The sequence below is a fragment of the Cervus canadensis genome, chromosome 26 (genome assembly GCF_019320065.1).
Source record: "Cervus canadensis isolate Bull #8, Minnesota chromosome 26, ASM1932006v1, whole genome shotgun sequence".
NCBI lineage: Eukaryota > Metazoa > Chordata > Mammalia > Artiodactyla > Cervidae > Cervus > Cervus canadensis.
The window spans coordinates 137,938-151,696 of NC_057411.1; the positions used below are offsets into that span (position 1 = coordinate 137,938).

Below are 13,759 nucleotides of genomic sequence, written 5' to 3' on the forward strand. Positions count from 1 at the left end.
ATACAACACATATAGTGCAATGTAACATAATGCTGATACAAAACTAACATCAAAATATATATTTAAAATTCATCAATGGCTTCCTTCTCTCCATAAAGTTCCCTATACTATCAATAGCATTCAAAGTCATCTCACAGAAGCAGAGTTAAACTTTGGGAAATGAAGGTTACCCTTTATTACCACTAGATGGTACACCATATGAGCAAATCAAGTGGGGAAGCAAATGTGCCCCAAACCAAAGTTCAGCTACAGATAAAGTGGAAATAATTGAAAAAGGAAAAGAGAATTAAGTGGTAAGCTTGCAGGCTATTGACACAAATCCATCCCCTCAAGGAATCACAACCCACTAGAAATAAAAAGTGGGGAAATGCTTCCTAGATTCAGAATCTAGAAAGAAGAGTTCAGAATGGAACATGCTATAATGATTAGGATCAACAACAGAATTGAAAAACTGATGACAGGAGTTAGCAGTAGGATAGGTAACATCCAGAATTCTAGAGCTGTGTCATTCAATAGAAACATGAGTCATATACACAACTTAAAAATTTCTAGAAGTCATATTAAGAACCAAAAACGATAAACCAGAGGAACAATGTACTGGCTAAATATAGCATATGTATAAGTAAAATACGTGAAAACAACGCATATGAGATAGGAAGGAGGAATTGGGAATATACTGTTAAGGTTCTTTCATTATACATGAAACAGCAAACTATTTGAGTGTGGATTAAAATTATTTTAAAATATATATTATTAATCTTAGGAAAACTAGTTTTAAAAAGTAATTTTAAAAGCATAAATAGCAAGTCAATGTGAGATAAAATGAAAACTTAAAGATGCTTGACTTAAATTAGGAAAGGAAAAAAGAAAACAAAGTACAAATGATGCAACAAATAGAAAATGACAAAATGGTAGGTTTTAATCCAACCATACCAATATTTAAATGAGAATGGTCTAATCACACCAGATAAAAGCCATACATCATTAGATTTAATTTTAAAAAAAGCAAGACCCAATTATTTGCTGTCTATAAGAAATCCACTTTAAATATAAAGACTTACTTCAAAAGTAAAGAGATGGAGAAAGCTATATTATGCAAATAGCAGTCAATGGAAAACTGACGTGTTTGTGTTGAAAGAAAGTAAAGTGAAGTTGCTTAGTCCTACAACCCCACAGACAGTAGCCTGCCAGGCTCCTCTGTCCATGGGATTTTCCAGGCAAGAATACTGGAGTGGGTAGCCATTTCCTTCTCCAGGGGATCTTCCCGACCCAGGAATTGAACCCAGGTCTCCTGCACTGCAGGCAGACTACCGTCTGAGCCAGAAGTTTTTGAATTAATTTCAGACAAAGTAGACTTCAGAACAATGAAAATTATCAAGGATAAAAAGGGACCCTATTAATACATAATGATAAAAGGTCAATTCTCCAAGATATATCACCCCTACTGCGTATGCATCTACAACAGAGCATCACCTGTATGAGGCAAAAACCTGACAGAACTGAAAAGAGAAACAGACAAATCTACAATTAAAGTCAATTTCAATACCCCTTTATTAGTAGAACAAATAAACAGAAATTCAGTGAGGATATAGGTGACCTGAATAGCACTACCAATTGCCCTAAATGACATGTTTAGAACACTTCATTCATCAAAAGCAGAATACAGATTTTTCTCATATAGGTAGCACAGGAATGAAGCATGCCATAAAACTACTAAGGCTCTGAAAATTAAATTGTTATTGGAATCACAGCCCCAAAAGGTGGGCCAGGACCTTCCCACTTAAAAAAGATTTAAACAGGGTTCTGAATCACCTAACATAATAAACAAAGTGTCAGGAAACAACTGAAAACCACTCTGGAAAATCACACTTTGAATGAGTGAAGGTAACAGGTACCAACACTGAGATAATTCAAATGTTGGAACAATTTCATAAGGATTTTAATCAACTATCATAAAAACGTTTTCAATGAGCAATTAAAATACATCTAGAAAAAAGAGAAGGAGAATCTTAACAAAGAAATAGAAGAGTTTTTTAAAAGAAGTAAAAGAAAATTATAAAACTGAAAAAAGCAGTAACTGAAATAAAACATCTCATTGAATGGGTTCAACAGTAGATTAAACAGGACAAAAGAAGGGTCAGTGAGCATAAAGACAGATTATGGAATTTACTGAATCTTATCAAAGAGAAAATAGACTATGTATCTATAGTCTCAGAGAACTATGAGGCCACAATAAAAATTTAAAAAAAAAAAAACTGATGACCCAATCCAAAATGGGCCAAAGAACTAAACAGACATTTCTCCAAGGAAGACATACAGATGGCTAACAAACACATGAAAAGATGCTCAACATCACTCATTATCAGAGAAATGCAAATCAAAACCACAATGAGGTACCATTATACACCAGTCAGGATGGCTGCTAACCAAAAGTCTACAAGCAATAAATGCTGGAGAGGGTGTGGAGAAAAGGGAACCCTCTTACACTGTTGGTGGGAATGCAAACTAGTACAGCCACTATGGAGAACAGTGTGGAGATTCCTTAAAACCTGGAAACAGAACTGCCATATGACCCAGCAATACCACTCCTGGGCATACACACTGAGGAAACCAGATCTGAAAGAGACACGTGCAACCCAGTGTTCATCGCAGCACTGTTTATAATAGCCAGGACATGGAAGCAACCTAGATGCCCATCAGCAGATGAATGGATAAGGAAGCTGTGGTACATATACACCATGGAATATTACTCAGCCATTAAAAAGAATTCATTTGAATAAGTTCTAATGAGATGGATGAAACTGGAGCCCATTATACAGAGTGAAGTAAGCCAGAAAGATAAAGAACATTACAGTATACTAACACATATATATGGAATTTAGAAAGATGGTAATGATAACCCTACATGCAAAACAGAAAAAGAGACACAGATGTACAGAACAGACTTTTGGACTCTGTGGGAGAAGGCGAGGGTGGGATGTTTCGAGAGAACAGCATCAAAACATGTATATTATCAAGGGTGAAACAGATCACCAGCCCAGGTTGGATGCATGAGACAAGTGCTCGGGCCTGGTGCACTGGGAAGACCCAGAGGGATCGGGTGGAGAGGGAGGTGGGAGGGGGTATCGGGATGGGGAATACATGTAAATCCATGGCTGATTCATGTCAATGTATGGCAAAAACCACTACAATATTGTAAAGTAATTAGCCGCCAACTAATAAAAATAAATGAAAAAAAAAAAAAAAACCTGAACATTTCTGTCATCAAAGTTCTAGAATCAGAGGAGAAAAAACACAGTGCTGAAAAATGTTCAAAGACATAATGGAGGGAGTTCCCTGGTAGGCAAATGGTAAGGACTTGGTGCTGCCATGGCCTGGGGTTCAATCCCTGGTTGGAGAACTAAGATCACACAAGCTGTGTGCCAAGGCCAAAAAATCAATCGATCAATCTTGGTTTTAAAAAAAAAAAAAAAAAGGATGAAAATTTCAAAGTCTGGTGGAAGACATAAGTCTACAGATTCAAGAAGCTGCTGCTTCAGTCATGTCTGACTTTTTGCAATCCCACGGACCATAGCCCACCAGGCTCCTCTGTTGATGGGATTCTCCAGGCAAGAATACTGAAGTGGGTTGCCATGCCCTCTTCCAGGGGATGTTCCTGACCCAGGGATCAAACCCACATCTCTTACCAGGTCTTTACCACTAGTGCCACTTTCAAGAAACTGAGCCAAACTGAAAGATGATTAAATCAAAGAAATCCATAAGCAAACACAATATAATCAAACGTTTAAAAACTAAGGACAAAGGAAATATCTTGAAAGCAGCTACAGAGAAACTGCCTATATATGAACAAGAATTGAATAACTATGGATTTCTCATCTCTTGGAGACCAAAAGGAAATGAAACAACATATTCCAGGTGCTGAAAGAAAAGACTTGTCAACCCTGAATTCTATAGCCAGTGAAAATATTGTTTAGGAATGAAAGGAAAATGAAGATATTGTCAGACAAAGCAAAATAGCATTTGTGGGCAGCAGACCTACCCTAAAGACTAAAGGAAGTTCTCCAAACAGAAGAAAGCTCGAAACTTCAGGAAGGAACAATTTAATGGGCAAAAATAGGGGTAGATATCAGAATATACTTATCCTTGTGAGTTTATAATATCTACAGGCAAAAATCTTGACAAACCCCATCCCTTACACAAAAAATTAAAATCCAGATCATGAGGAATTCCCTAGCAGTCCAATGGTTAGGACTTCATACTTTCACTGCCAAGGACTCAGATTTGATCCCTGGTCAGGGAACTAAGTTACTGCAAACCACGTGGTATGACCAAAGTTTTTTTTTAAAAAAAAAACTCACGGATTTAAATCTAACATAAAATTATAAAACTTGTAAAAGAAAGCATAAGTCTGATTGAGCTATATGATAAGGATATGAGACTTGCAAGCAATGAACTATAAAGTAACATTAAACACTAATGCAGGAATCAGCAAATTTTCTTTAACATCCAGATAGCAAATATTTTAGACTTACAAGTAGTCTTTGATATACTCTTTGTGGTGCAAAAGCAGCTAAATACAGCCAAAGGCAACACATAAATGAACTGGCAGATGGAGTAAACAAACATGGTTATGTCCATAGAATTATCTGCAGTAGCAGGCATCCAGCCCAGAGTCATAGCTTGCCAAGCCCTGCTCTAATTAGTAAACACATATCTCATCATGAATATGAGCTGGACATTGTTAAATTACTTAATGTGTATTCTCAAATTAAGCAAATATGTAAACATATTGTGGGTGAAAGCCAAATTTCTCACAGTTTGAAAAAGCAGCACGGCTATGGACTGAAAAGATACTTATGTGCACATATATGTACACATTCACACATATATTTCCAGCTATGTCCACCTGAGAAGCCTTAGAAGAAACGACACCCCAGTAGCAGTAAGAACATCTAGTGCCCAGATCTTGGTTTATATTACTGTGATTGTAGAGCTGGAGCTGAGAAAGTACAAGATTACTGGAACACCATGCCATGATTGTGTCTGTTAGTTGCTCAGTTGTGTCTGATTCTTGGCGACCCCTCAAAAAAGACAGATCATATCAGAAGACAACTTGAAGAGGCTCTCACTAGTCAAAACTGGGACAGGGAGCTCCCTGGCTGCCCGGTGGTTAGGGCTCCATGCTTCTACTGCAGGGGGCACCGGTTTGATCCCTGTTCAGGGAACTAAGATCTGACATGCCACGCTGCACAGCCAAAAAAAAAAAAAAAAAAGATAACAACAAAACAAAAATCTGAGATAATTTGAGCATCAAAATAAAAAAATAGTGGATGATAATCCAGAGGATAAAAGAAGCCATGAGTACATGATAACATAAATGAATAAGAATAAATGGCAAGGGAAAGGAAGAGCTCTTCCTCTCAGTAGAATGCCAGCTAATACATGTAGAAGGAATGATGGGGTTAGAAAAAGATCATTTGACAACCACTATCATAATTATTTCAGACATACATATCAATGGATTCTAAGAAGAACAGCATACTTATATAGTTTCAAAGTATCTCTCCTTAAGTTCTTTATTAATTGCAAAGGAACTTTACCGGGGAGAAATCTAGAGGACAACACTATACCCAAATTATCAAAGTTAAAGTAAACCTCTTGATATCTGAGATGCACTAAGAACACACTACTTTTGTGTTATTCTTGACAACTCCAACTAACCATGAAGGCCACCCCAAATGAGGGACACTCTACTAAATAGATATTCTATGCTCCTGGAAAAAGAAAAGGCTATGAAAGACAAAGACTAAGCAACTGCTCCAGATTAAAAGAGACTCAAAGAGACATGACAATTAATTGCAATGTGTGATTCTGAATTAAATCCTGGACCAGGAGGAAAATCTTTTTTTTTTTTCTTATAAAAACATTAGTGAGAGAATTGGCAAAATTTGAATTAGGTATGTATATTAGATAAGAGTAGTTCTCAATTTAAGATAATTGTTACAACAGATAACTAATAAGAACCTACTGTATACACAGGGAATTCTAGTTAATATTCTGTAATAACCTACACAAGAAAAGAATCTAAAAAGAAATGGGATATATGTATGTGTATAACAGATTCACTTTGCTCTACATGTGAAACTAACACAACACTGTAAACCAGCTATATTCCATAAAATTTTTAATAAAATAATTATTATATAAGACAGTATCTTATATTTTTAGGATATACACTGAAGTATTTGGGGGAAAGTGGAGATTACAAAGACCCTAACTTATTCAGAGAATTATATGTATATATTAGTATTATATATTATATAATATATATATCTGTATCCACTGTCATTCAAAAGATTGTTCATCTACAGGCAATATTATCTAATACAATATACCAACTATATGGGCTTCCCTGGTGGCTCAGACAGTAAAGAATCCACCTGCAATGTGGGTGACCTAGGTTCGATCCCTGGGCTGGGAAGTTCGCCTGGAGAAGGGAACAGCTACTCACTCCCATATTCTGGCCTGGAGAATTCCATGGACAGAGAAGCCTGGTGGGCTACAGTCCATGGGGTCACAAAGAGTCAGACACGACTGAGCAACTTTCACTTCACATCACTTCAACATACTATATAGTATTATATAATTATTTAATATAATATATAATATTACAGAGACGGGGGAGAGAGGAAATGAGGATGATAAAATGAACATAATAAAATATATGAGAAAGTGGGTTGATCGTATTTGTACAATTTAAACTTTTTATTCAGAAAGAATTTCAGGTAGAGAAAAGCTAAAGCAAATTTAAAAACAACTTACTGCTCTGTATTTTCTTGAATACTGCTAACTGGTTTCTGGATGTTTTTACACTTTTCCTCCAAATCACAGAATCTCTCCTCCCAAAGACTGAATAACTGGTAAATTCTTGTAAGAAAGGCGTGGGGAGGGAAAAGACTGAAATTATACTGGTTAACCTTTTCACTCCATGCTGATATAAAGTATTTTCCCATAGTTGAGAATGACGCACATCCCTGATGAGAGACCTTTAATCCCACCTCTGACAGAGGAAGGCAGCAGAAGTGATGTTAAAGGAATAATCATATTACAGGCATTTTTTTAAAGTAAATAATTAGCAAACTTTTAAATTAGCAAGCTATTTTAACTATAAGTAACAAGTTACTTTCAGTGTACCCCAGAACTAACTAAATATACCAAAAAGAGAAACATTTTGACAGATACACATAGTTGCTTCTTAACTGATAACACTCCTAGAAGGAAAAGGAATGCTGAAAATCTAATGGATCAAGCCATCCAAAAATATTATCAACTAATATAGCTGAATCATTTTATAGAACCTAGTTGGATCATTTTAATGTCAAAAGAACTTATCATTTTCTCATATGTGGCATCTTGAAACACATCTCTGAATAATACAGCAGCTGACAATACACATTGAACCCATTGATTTTGAATAAAATGTCAGTATTTCTGCTAACCTCAAAGTAGAGGAAAATGCAGGTATTAGATTTATCTACATGTACACAGGTTTGTCACTGCTAACCTCAGTTCTAGAACATCTAAGAAACAGCTCAGTTAGTAAACCTGCTTCTTTTAAGCCAGGGAAGTCAAGTCACTCATGCTAAAATACTTCTCACACCCTAGGTGTTCCTCAGAATAGATACCTAAAAAGATCTAGACAGGTTTAAGGCAAACACTCTATGAAGAGGTATAAGAAATTGCTGCAATTTCAAATTTCAAGAATATGTTCTAGAAACATATAGAAAATTTCCTCCAAAAATGGATTCCTTTCGGGCAGTATAATCACCACCATAGCTATAAAGGGATCTAAATATTGTCAGATGTTCTCAAGGATTCAGTTTCCTCATTAGAAAACTGAGCTAGTAATAGAACCTGTATCTATGCTGGTGGGAGGAATAAATACATAGTGAGTTGCCCAATAAATGTTAACTATTACTTGTACGAATTTCAATATTAACCTTTTGTGTGAAAAGTTTTATGCTTATCAGTTAGGGAAACAATCTTATTTTAAAGTTGCTTTAATTTTTTTTTTCACTCCATCCAAGAGGGGTGTTGGGTTTTTTGTTTTGTTTTGTTTTGTTTTGTTTTTGGTTGGTTTGGTTTCTTTGGTCACAGTGAACAGCAGTGGGATCTTAGTTCCCTGGTCAGGGATTGAACCCAGGCCACAACAGTAAAAGCATGTGTCTGAAGCACTATACCACCAAAGAATTCTCTCAAGAGGTTATTAAATGATTACGTGTGATAACAGATGATTCACAAGCTTCACTCCCATTTAGAACTTACATGGCACCATAATTCAAGTTAGATATATTGCATAGGATGTGCCAACAATCGTATTAGTAACCTAAAAACTCCATGACTTTGGTTGAGTGACCTTTTTAGCTGTGAATGCCAGGTCATAACACAGTAACTGTTAGTTCAACTACACCAAGCTTTCTGAAGACAAGGGCTTCTCCACCCAAGCAGGCTGTAAATAAAATCGGAATCCAGCATCGCCCTGCAGGAAATCTGACTTCACACTGTTGGGGTAGTTTACCAAAATGGCTTCATAGCAGACTGTTTTTAAAAAGACACATTTATCCAGTGTCATGATCAGACTATTACATCTAGCAATCAACAGAATAGGTGCAAAAAAATAAAATCTACATTAAAACCCTCTGTTGGAATGCTCTACACTTTCCACAGAACAGAAACTAAAATAAACTGTTACACAATCAGTCACAAATATAGTCCTCAAGTTTTTCTGCCCATACACATAAGTACTGCCTAAAACGTGTCTTCTTTGAAGCAGATAGGCTCTGCCACCACTGTTATTGGCTGAGTTCATAAATCTATTGCAACCTACAGCTTTCCCTGTCACTTCTCTGGCTCTCGTCTCCTGCTAAGCTTTGTCTCCTTCTGCCATGGCTACAGCTACTGCTGCTGCCGGGACCACGAGAGTCACCTTGGTTATAATGCAGATACAAGTTCACTTTAAATGTTATAATCATCTTCTTCTAACTGTACTCCCAATGGCATATTTCTGCAGCTTCCTCTTTCTTCCTGATATGAAGAAAGGACTGTCTTGTCTCCCTGTGCTCTGAATGTAGCAAATCATCAAGTATTAACTGACCAAGAGAAGTCCTCTTGGTTACTTCATATTAATTACTGTTATAAGCAAAAGTGCTGGCAGTATTTTCAGGTTTCTAATTCAGTTATAGAGCATTCAGTCTGTAACAGGGATCTAAAGATCATAAAGCTTTCTTTTTACACTCAAATCGGCTATATACCTGTGGATGGATTTTCTTTCTTTTCTTCATGTCTTCAGTTAAGTTTTCACACTCCTTCTGTGATTCAGCCAAGGAAGAAACTGTATTTTCTTTTAGTTCATGTAGATTATTACACAGTGTACTAAGAAAGCCATCCATTTCCTTCTTCTGACCTTCTATCTTTGAAGAGAAAAAAATTTTTCTTTCTTTTCTTAAATGTCCTAGGGGCTTCCCTGGTGGCTCAGTGGGAAAGGATCCACCTGCCAATGCAGGAAGACACAGATTTGATCCCTGATCCAGGAAGATTCCACGAGCTGTGGGGCAACTGAGCCTACAAGCCACACCTATCGAGCCTGTGCTCTAGAGCCCAGAGGCGCAGCTGCTGAGTCAGCATGCTGCAACAACTGAAGCCCAGGCGCCCTAGAGCCTGTGCTCCCAAGTAAGACAGGACACCAGGATGAGAAGTCTGCACACCACAACTCAAGAGGAGCCCCTGCTCACCGCAACTAGAGAAAAAGGCTCTTGCAGTAGCAAAGACACAGCACAGCCAAAAAAATAAAATTATTTTCTTAAATGTTCTAAGTTTATTTTTTATTTTTGCTTCCTTGAATACATATAAAATAGAAAAGGTAGAAAACAGTATTGCAGAGAAAAGTCCCTTCCTTTCCCCTCCAGCCCCTAGAACCCCAGTCCCACTCCCACCTCTGAGAGGGGATTCTTACCATTTTTAAACACATCTAGAGGTGTTTGGGGGCTTCCCAGGTGGCCCTAGTCATAAAGAACCCATCTGACTATGCAAGAGATGTGGGTTTGATCCCTAGGTCAAGAAGATCACCTGAAGGAGGGCATGGCAACCCACTCCAGTATTCTTGCCTGGAGACTCCCACTGACAGAGGAGCCTGGCAGGCTACAGTCCATAGGGCCGCTAAGAGTCAGACATGACTGAAGTGACTTAGCATGCATGCAGAGGCATTTTATTATCCATATTTAGGCAGGTATGCATACATACGTATGTTCTAAATGAGCCTCCTTTGGGAAGAAGAGGCAGCCACCCGGCCTGTGTTTGGAAGCCTCTGTTTGAAAGGAACAGGTTCACTTATACAAAGGGAGACCTCCAGATCTGCTCTGAGGACCGAAGTTCCAGCAGGGTCGTAGGGAGTAGCCCCACACTCACAGGGAAAGGCAGAGCCACCTCCACACATCTCTTCCGTCCCCTTTGCTCTGGAGGAGACCTCTAGTGAGCCTAGGTCTATCGGGAACATTCTTGGCTTTTAAGGGAACACAGCCTGTGTGTGAACCTGCATCCCCGACCTAGGGGCCACAGGGCGCCTGTTTCTCTCGAGTGGGGCCTGAAGTGGTGCAGACTAGCAAGAGCTTGAAGATCCATCCAATTGCTCTTTTTGTACCTCTGACAGAGCCAGCTTTGGTCCACCCTTTGGCAGTGTGGAAGGAAGAGGGCCAAGCCCCTCCGCAGGGGGACAAGGGGCCCACTTCGAGAGCAAAGGCCCCTTGAGGAGCTGAGCCCAGGAAGGTACCCAGTCATGTCAAACACTCTCCCGGTGCTTGCTTCTTCATGGGCAGTACCGCTAGCAGCTAGGAATGTCTTTGCAAGGATCGCAAAGGGAAGGGGAGATACACAGCCTTGCCTCTGGAACTTCGGTCCTCTGAGCAGATCTGGAGGTCTCCCGTTGCATAAGCGAACCCGTTCCTTCCAAATACAGGCTTGCAAACACACGCCGGGTGACTGCCTCTTCTTTCCTGAAGGAGGCGCGCTTTCCCCGCATCCTGCAAACTCCGCGTCCCAGCCTGCTGGAAAAGGCTTCTTGGGGGTCCTTTCTCAGAGGCAGTTTCCTCTAAGACTGGGGCTGTAGGGAGGGGCCCCACACCCACAAGCAAAGGCAGAGCCACCTCCACACGTCTGTTCCGTTCCCATTGTTCTGTGGGAGAGCTTTAGTGAGCCTAGGACTGTCAGGAAAATTCTTGGCTCCTACAGGGACATACCCTGTGTGTGAACCTGTACACTGGACCTAGGGGCCACAGGGCGCCTGTTTCTCTCGGGAGTGCCTGAAGTGGTGCTGCCTAGCAACAGCTAGTGAGCCTACATCTGTCTGGAACATTCTTGGATCCTGCGGTGAAAACACCCTCTGCACGCCCCTGGATACCAGACCTAGGAGCCAAAATTCGCATGACCCTCCGGGGAGCTCTAACACGGTGTGACCTAGCAACTGCTTGAAAATCCATCCCACTGCTGTTTTCCTCCTTCTGACAGAGCTTTCTTTGCTTCTTGCGTTGGGATATCTCCAGCAAGGGGCCGGTCCATAACTCCTCACCTGGGGCCCATTAGATGTGCAAGGTGCCCTCTACCCAGTGACCCCAGCATGGCACCCGGCCCCCTCAGACACTCCTGCAGCCTTCTTCCTCATGGGCAGCACTGCTCTGACCCACGAATGTGTTTGCAAGGCTCGGAATGTGCAGGGAGACACACCGCCCTGACTCTGGAATTGAGGTCCTTGGAGCAGGCCTGCAGGTCTGACGTCTGAGAAGCAAAACACTTGCTGCAAATAGAGGCCTGAAAACACACTCTCTGTGGATGCCTTTCCTTCCTCCAAGGAACATAGCTTTCTCAGTCTCCTGCGTGCTGAGTGTCACACAGCTGGAATGCGCTTGCGTGGAGGTCATGATTCAGTGGCAATGGCAAGTGAGGCCCTGTGTCCAGGTAGGGCTCCCACACTCACAAGCAAATCAAAGCAACTTCCAAATGAGTCAGCTCTTTGCATCTAGTGGCCAAAGTATTGGAGTTTCAGGTTCAATATTAGTCTTTCTAATGTATATTCAGACCTGATTTCCTTTAGGATGGAGTGGTTGGGTCTCCTTGTAGTCTAAGTGACCTTCAAGCATCTTCTTCAACACCACAGTTCAAAATCATCAAATCTATGGCTGTCAACTTTCTTTATAGTCCATCTTTCACATCCATACATGACATATGGAAAAACCATAGCCTTGATTAGATGGACCTTTGTTGGCAAAGCAACGTCTCAGCTTTTTAATATGCTGTCTAGTTTGGTCATCACTTTCCTTCCAAGTCTTTTAATTTCATGGCTGCAGTGATTTCCAAGCCCCCAAAATAAAGTCTGCTGCTGTTTCCACTGTTTTCCCATCTATTTGCCATGAACTGATGAGACTGGACACAATGATCTTAGTTTTCTGAATGTTGAGCTTTAAGCTAACTTTTCCACTCTCCTCTTTCACTTTCATCAAGAGACTCTTTACTTCTTCACTTTCTGCCTTAAGGGTGGTGTCATCTACGTATCTGAGATTATTGATATTTCTCCTGGCAATCTTGATTCCAGCTTGTGCTTCATCCAGCCCAGCGTTTCTTATGATGTACTCTACATATAAGTTAAATAAGCAGGTGACAATATACAGCCTTGACGTACTCCTTTTCCTATTTGGAACCAGTCTGTTGTTCCAGGTCCAGTTCTAACTGTTTCTTCCTGACCTGCATACAGGTTTCTCAAGAGGCAGGTCAGGTGGTCTGGTATTCCCATCTCTTTAAGAATTTTCCCTAGTTTATTGTGATACACGCAGTCAAAGGCTTTGGCATAGTCAATAAAGCAGAAATAAATGTTTTTCTGAAACTCTCTTGCTTTTTCAATGATCCAATGGATGTTGGCAATTTGATCTCTGTTTCCTCTGCCTTTTCTAAAACCAGCTTGAACATCTGGAAGTTCACGGTTCATGTATTGCTGAAGCCTGGCTTGGAGAATTTTGAGCATTACTTTACTAACGTGTGAGATGAGTCCAGTTGTGCGGCAGTTTGAACATTCTTTGGCATTGCCTTTCTTTGGGACTGAAATGAAAACTGACCTAACAACCTAGGTGTTTTCAATTGCATATGCTAAAAGAACTGGCTTTGCAGTTTCCAAGGGAAAAAAGTTTCATTTTAACCAATTTTCTCTGAAGTCCAAGGAATATCATGGCCATCCTGCATCAAAAATCATCTTTCCTTTATGTAGCCATAGTTTCATGCCTAAATTATAGGCCAACTCGTGCTCAAATTGACTCTGATATCAGGGGCAGATCAGCTAATAAAAAGCTTGGATTGTCCCTCTGGAGGGAAGTGAGACCTTGGTCCCATGAGAAGAATCTGAGGGTTTAAGGGAATTTGCAGGAGTGGGGAAAGCTTGGTTCATCCTACATGTACCATAATCTTAAATAATGCTTATCTACTTTACCAAAGTAAAAAAACAGATGATAAAAACAAATATAAATCACTGAAAGGTAAAGAAATTCATCATCTGTGATCAAAAGCTGCATTCTAAGAAAACTTTGTTCTCTTAACCTAGAGGGGAGACTAAATTCCAGTCTGGTACCAGCTTACTGGATAACAAATTTAAAAAATTGTTTATGGGTAAGCTTAGAAAAGTCTTTTCCATATATCTTGAAGTAGCAGTATTTTTGCAAAGGCA

The 13,759-nt window shown here is 39.7% G+C and overlaps 1 protein-coding gene across 1 annotated transcript in view; it reads right to left on the minus strand.

The window, feature by feature from the left end:
* LOC122427987 (kinesin-like protein KIF11) overlaps positions 1 to 11,074 on the minus strand; it is a 79,845-nt gene extending 68,771 nt beyond the window's left edge. The window contains 1 exon segment of the mRNA XM_043447579.1: positions 10,937 to 11,074. Coding sequence (XP_043303514.1) covers positions 10,937 to 11,074 — 138 coding nt within the window.
* Between the last annotated feature and the right edge of the window lie 2,685 nt (positions 11,075 to 13,759).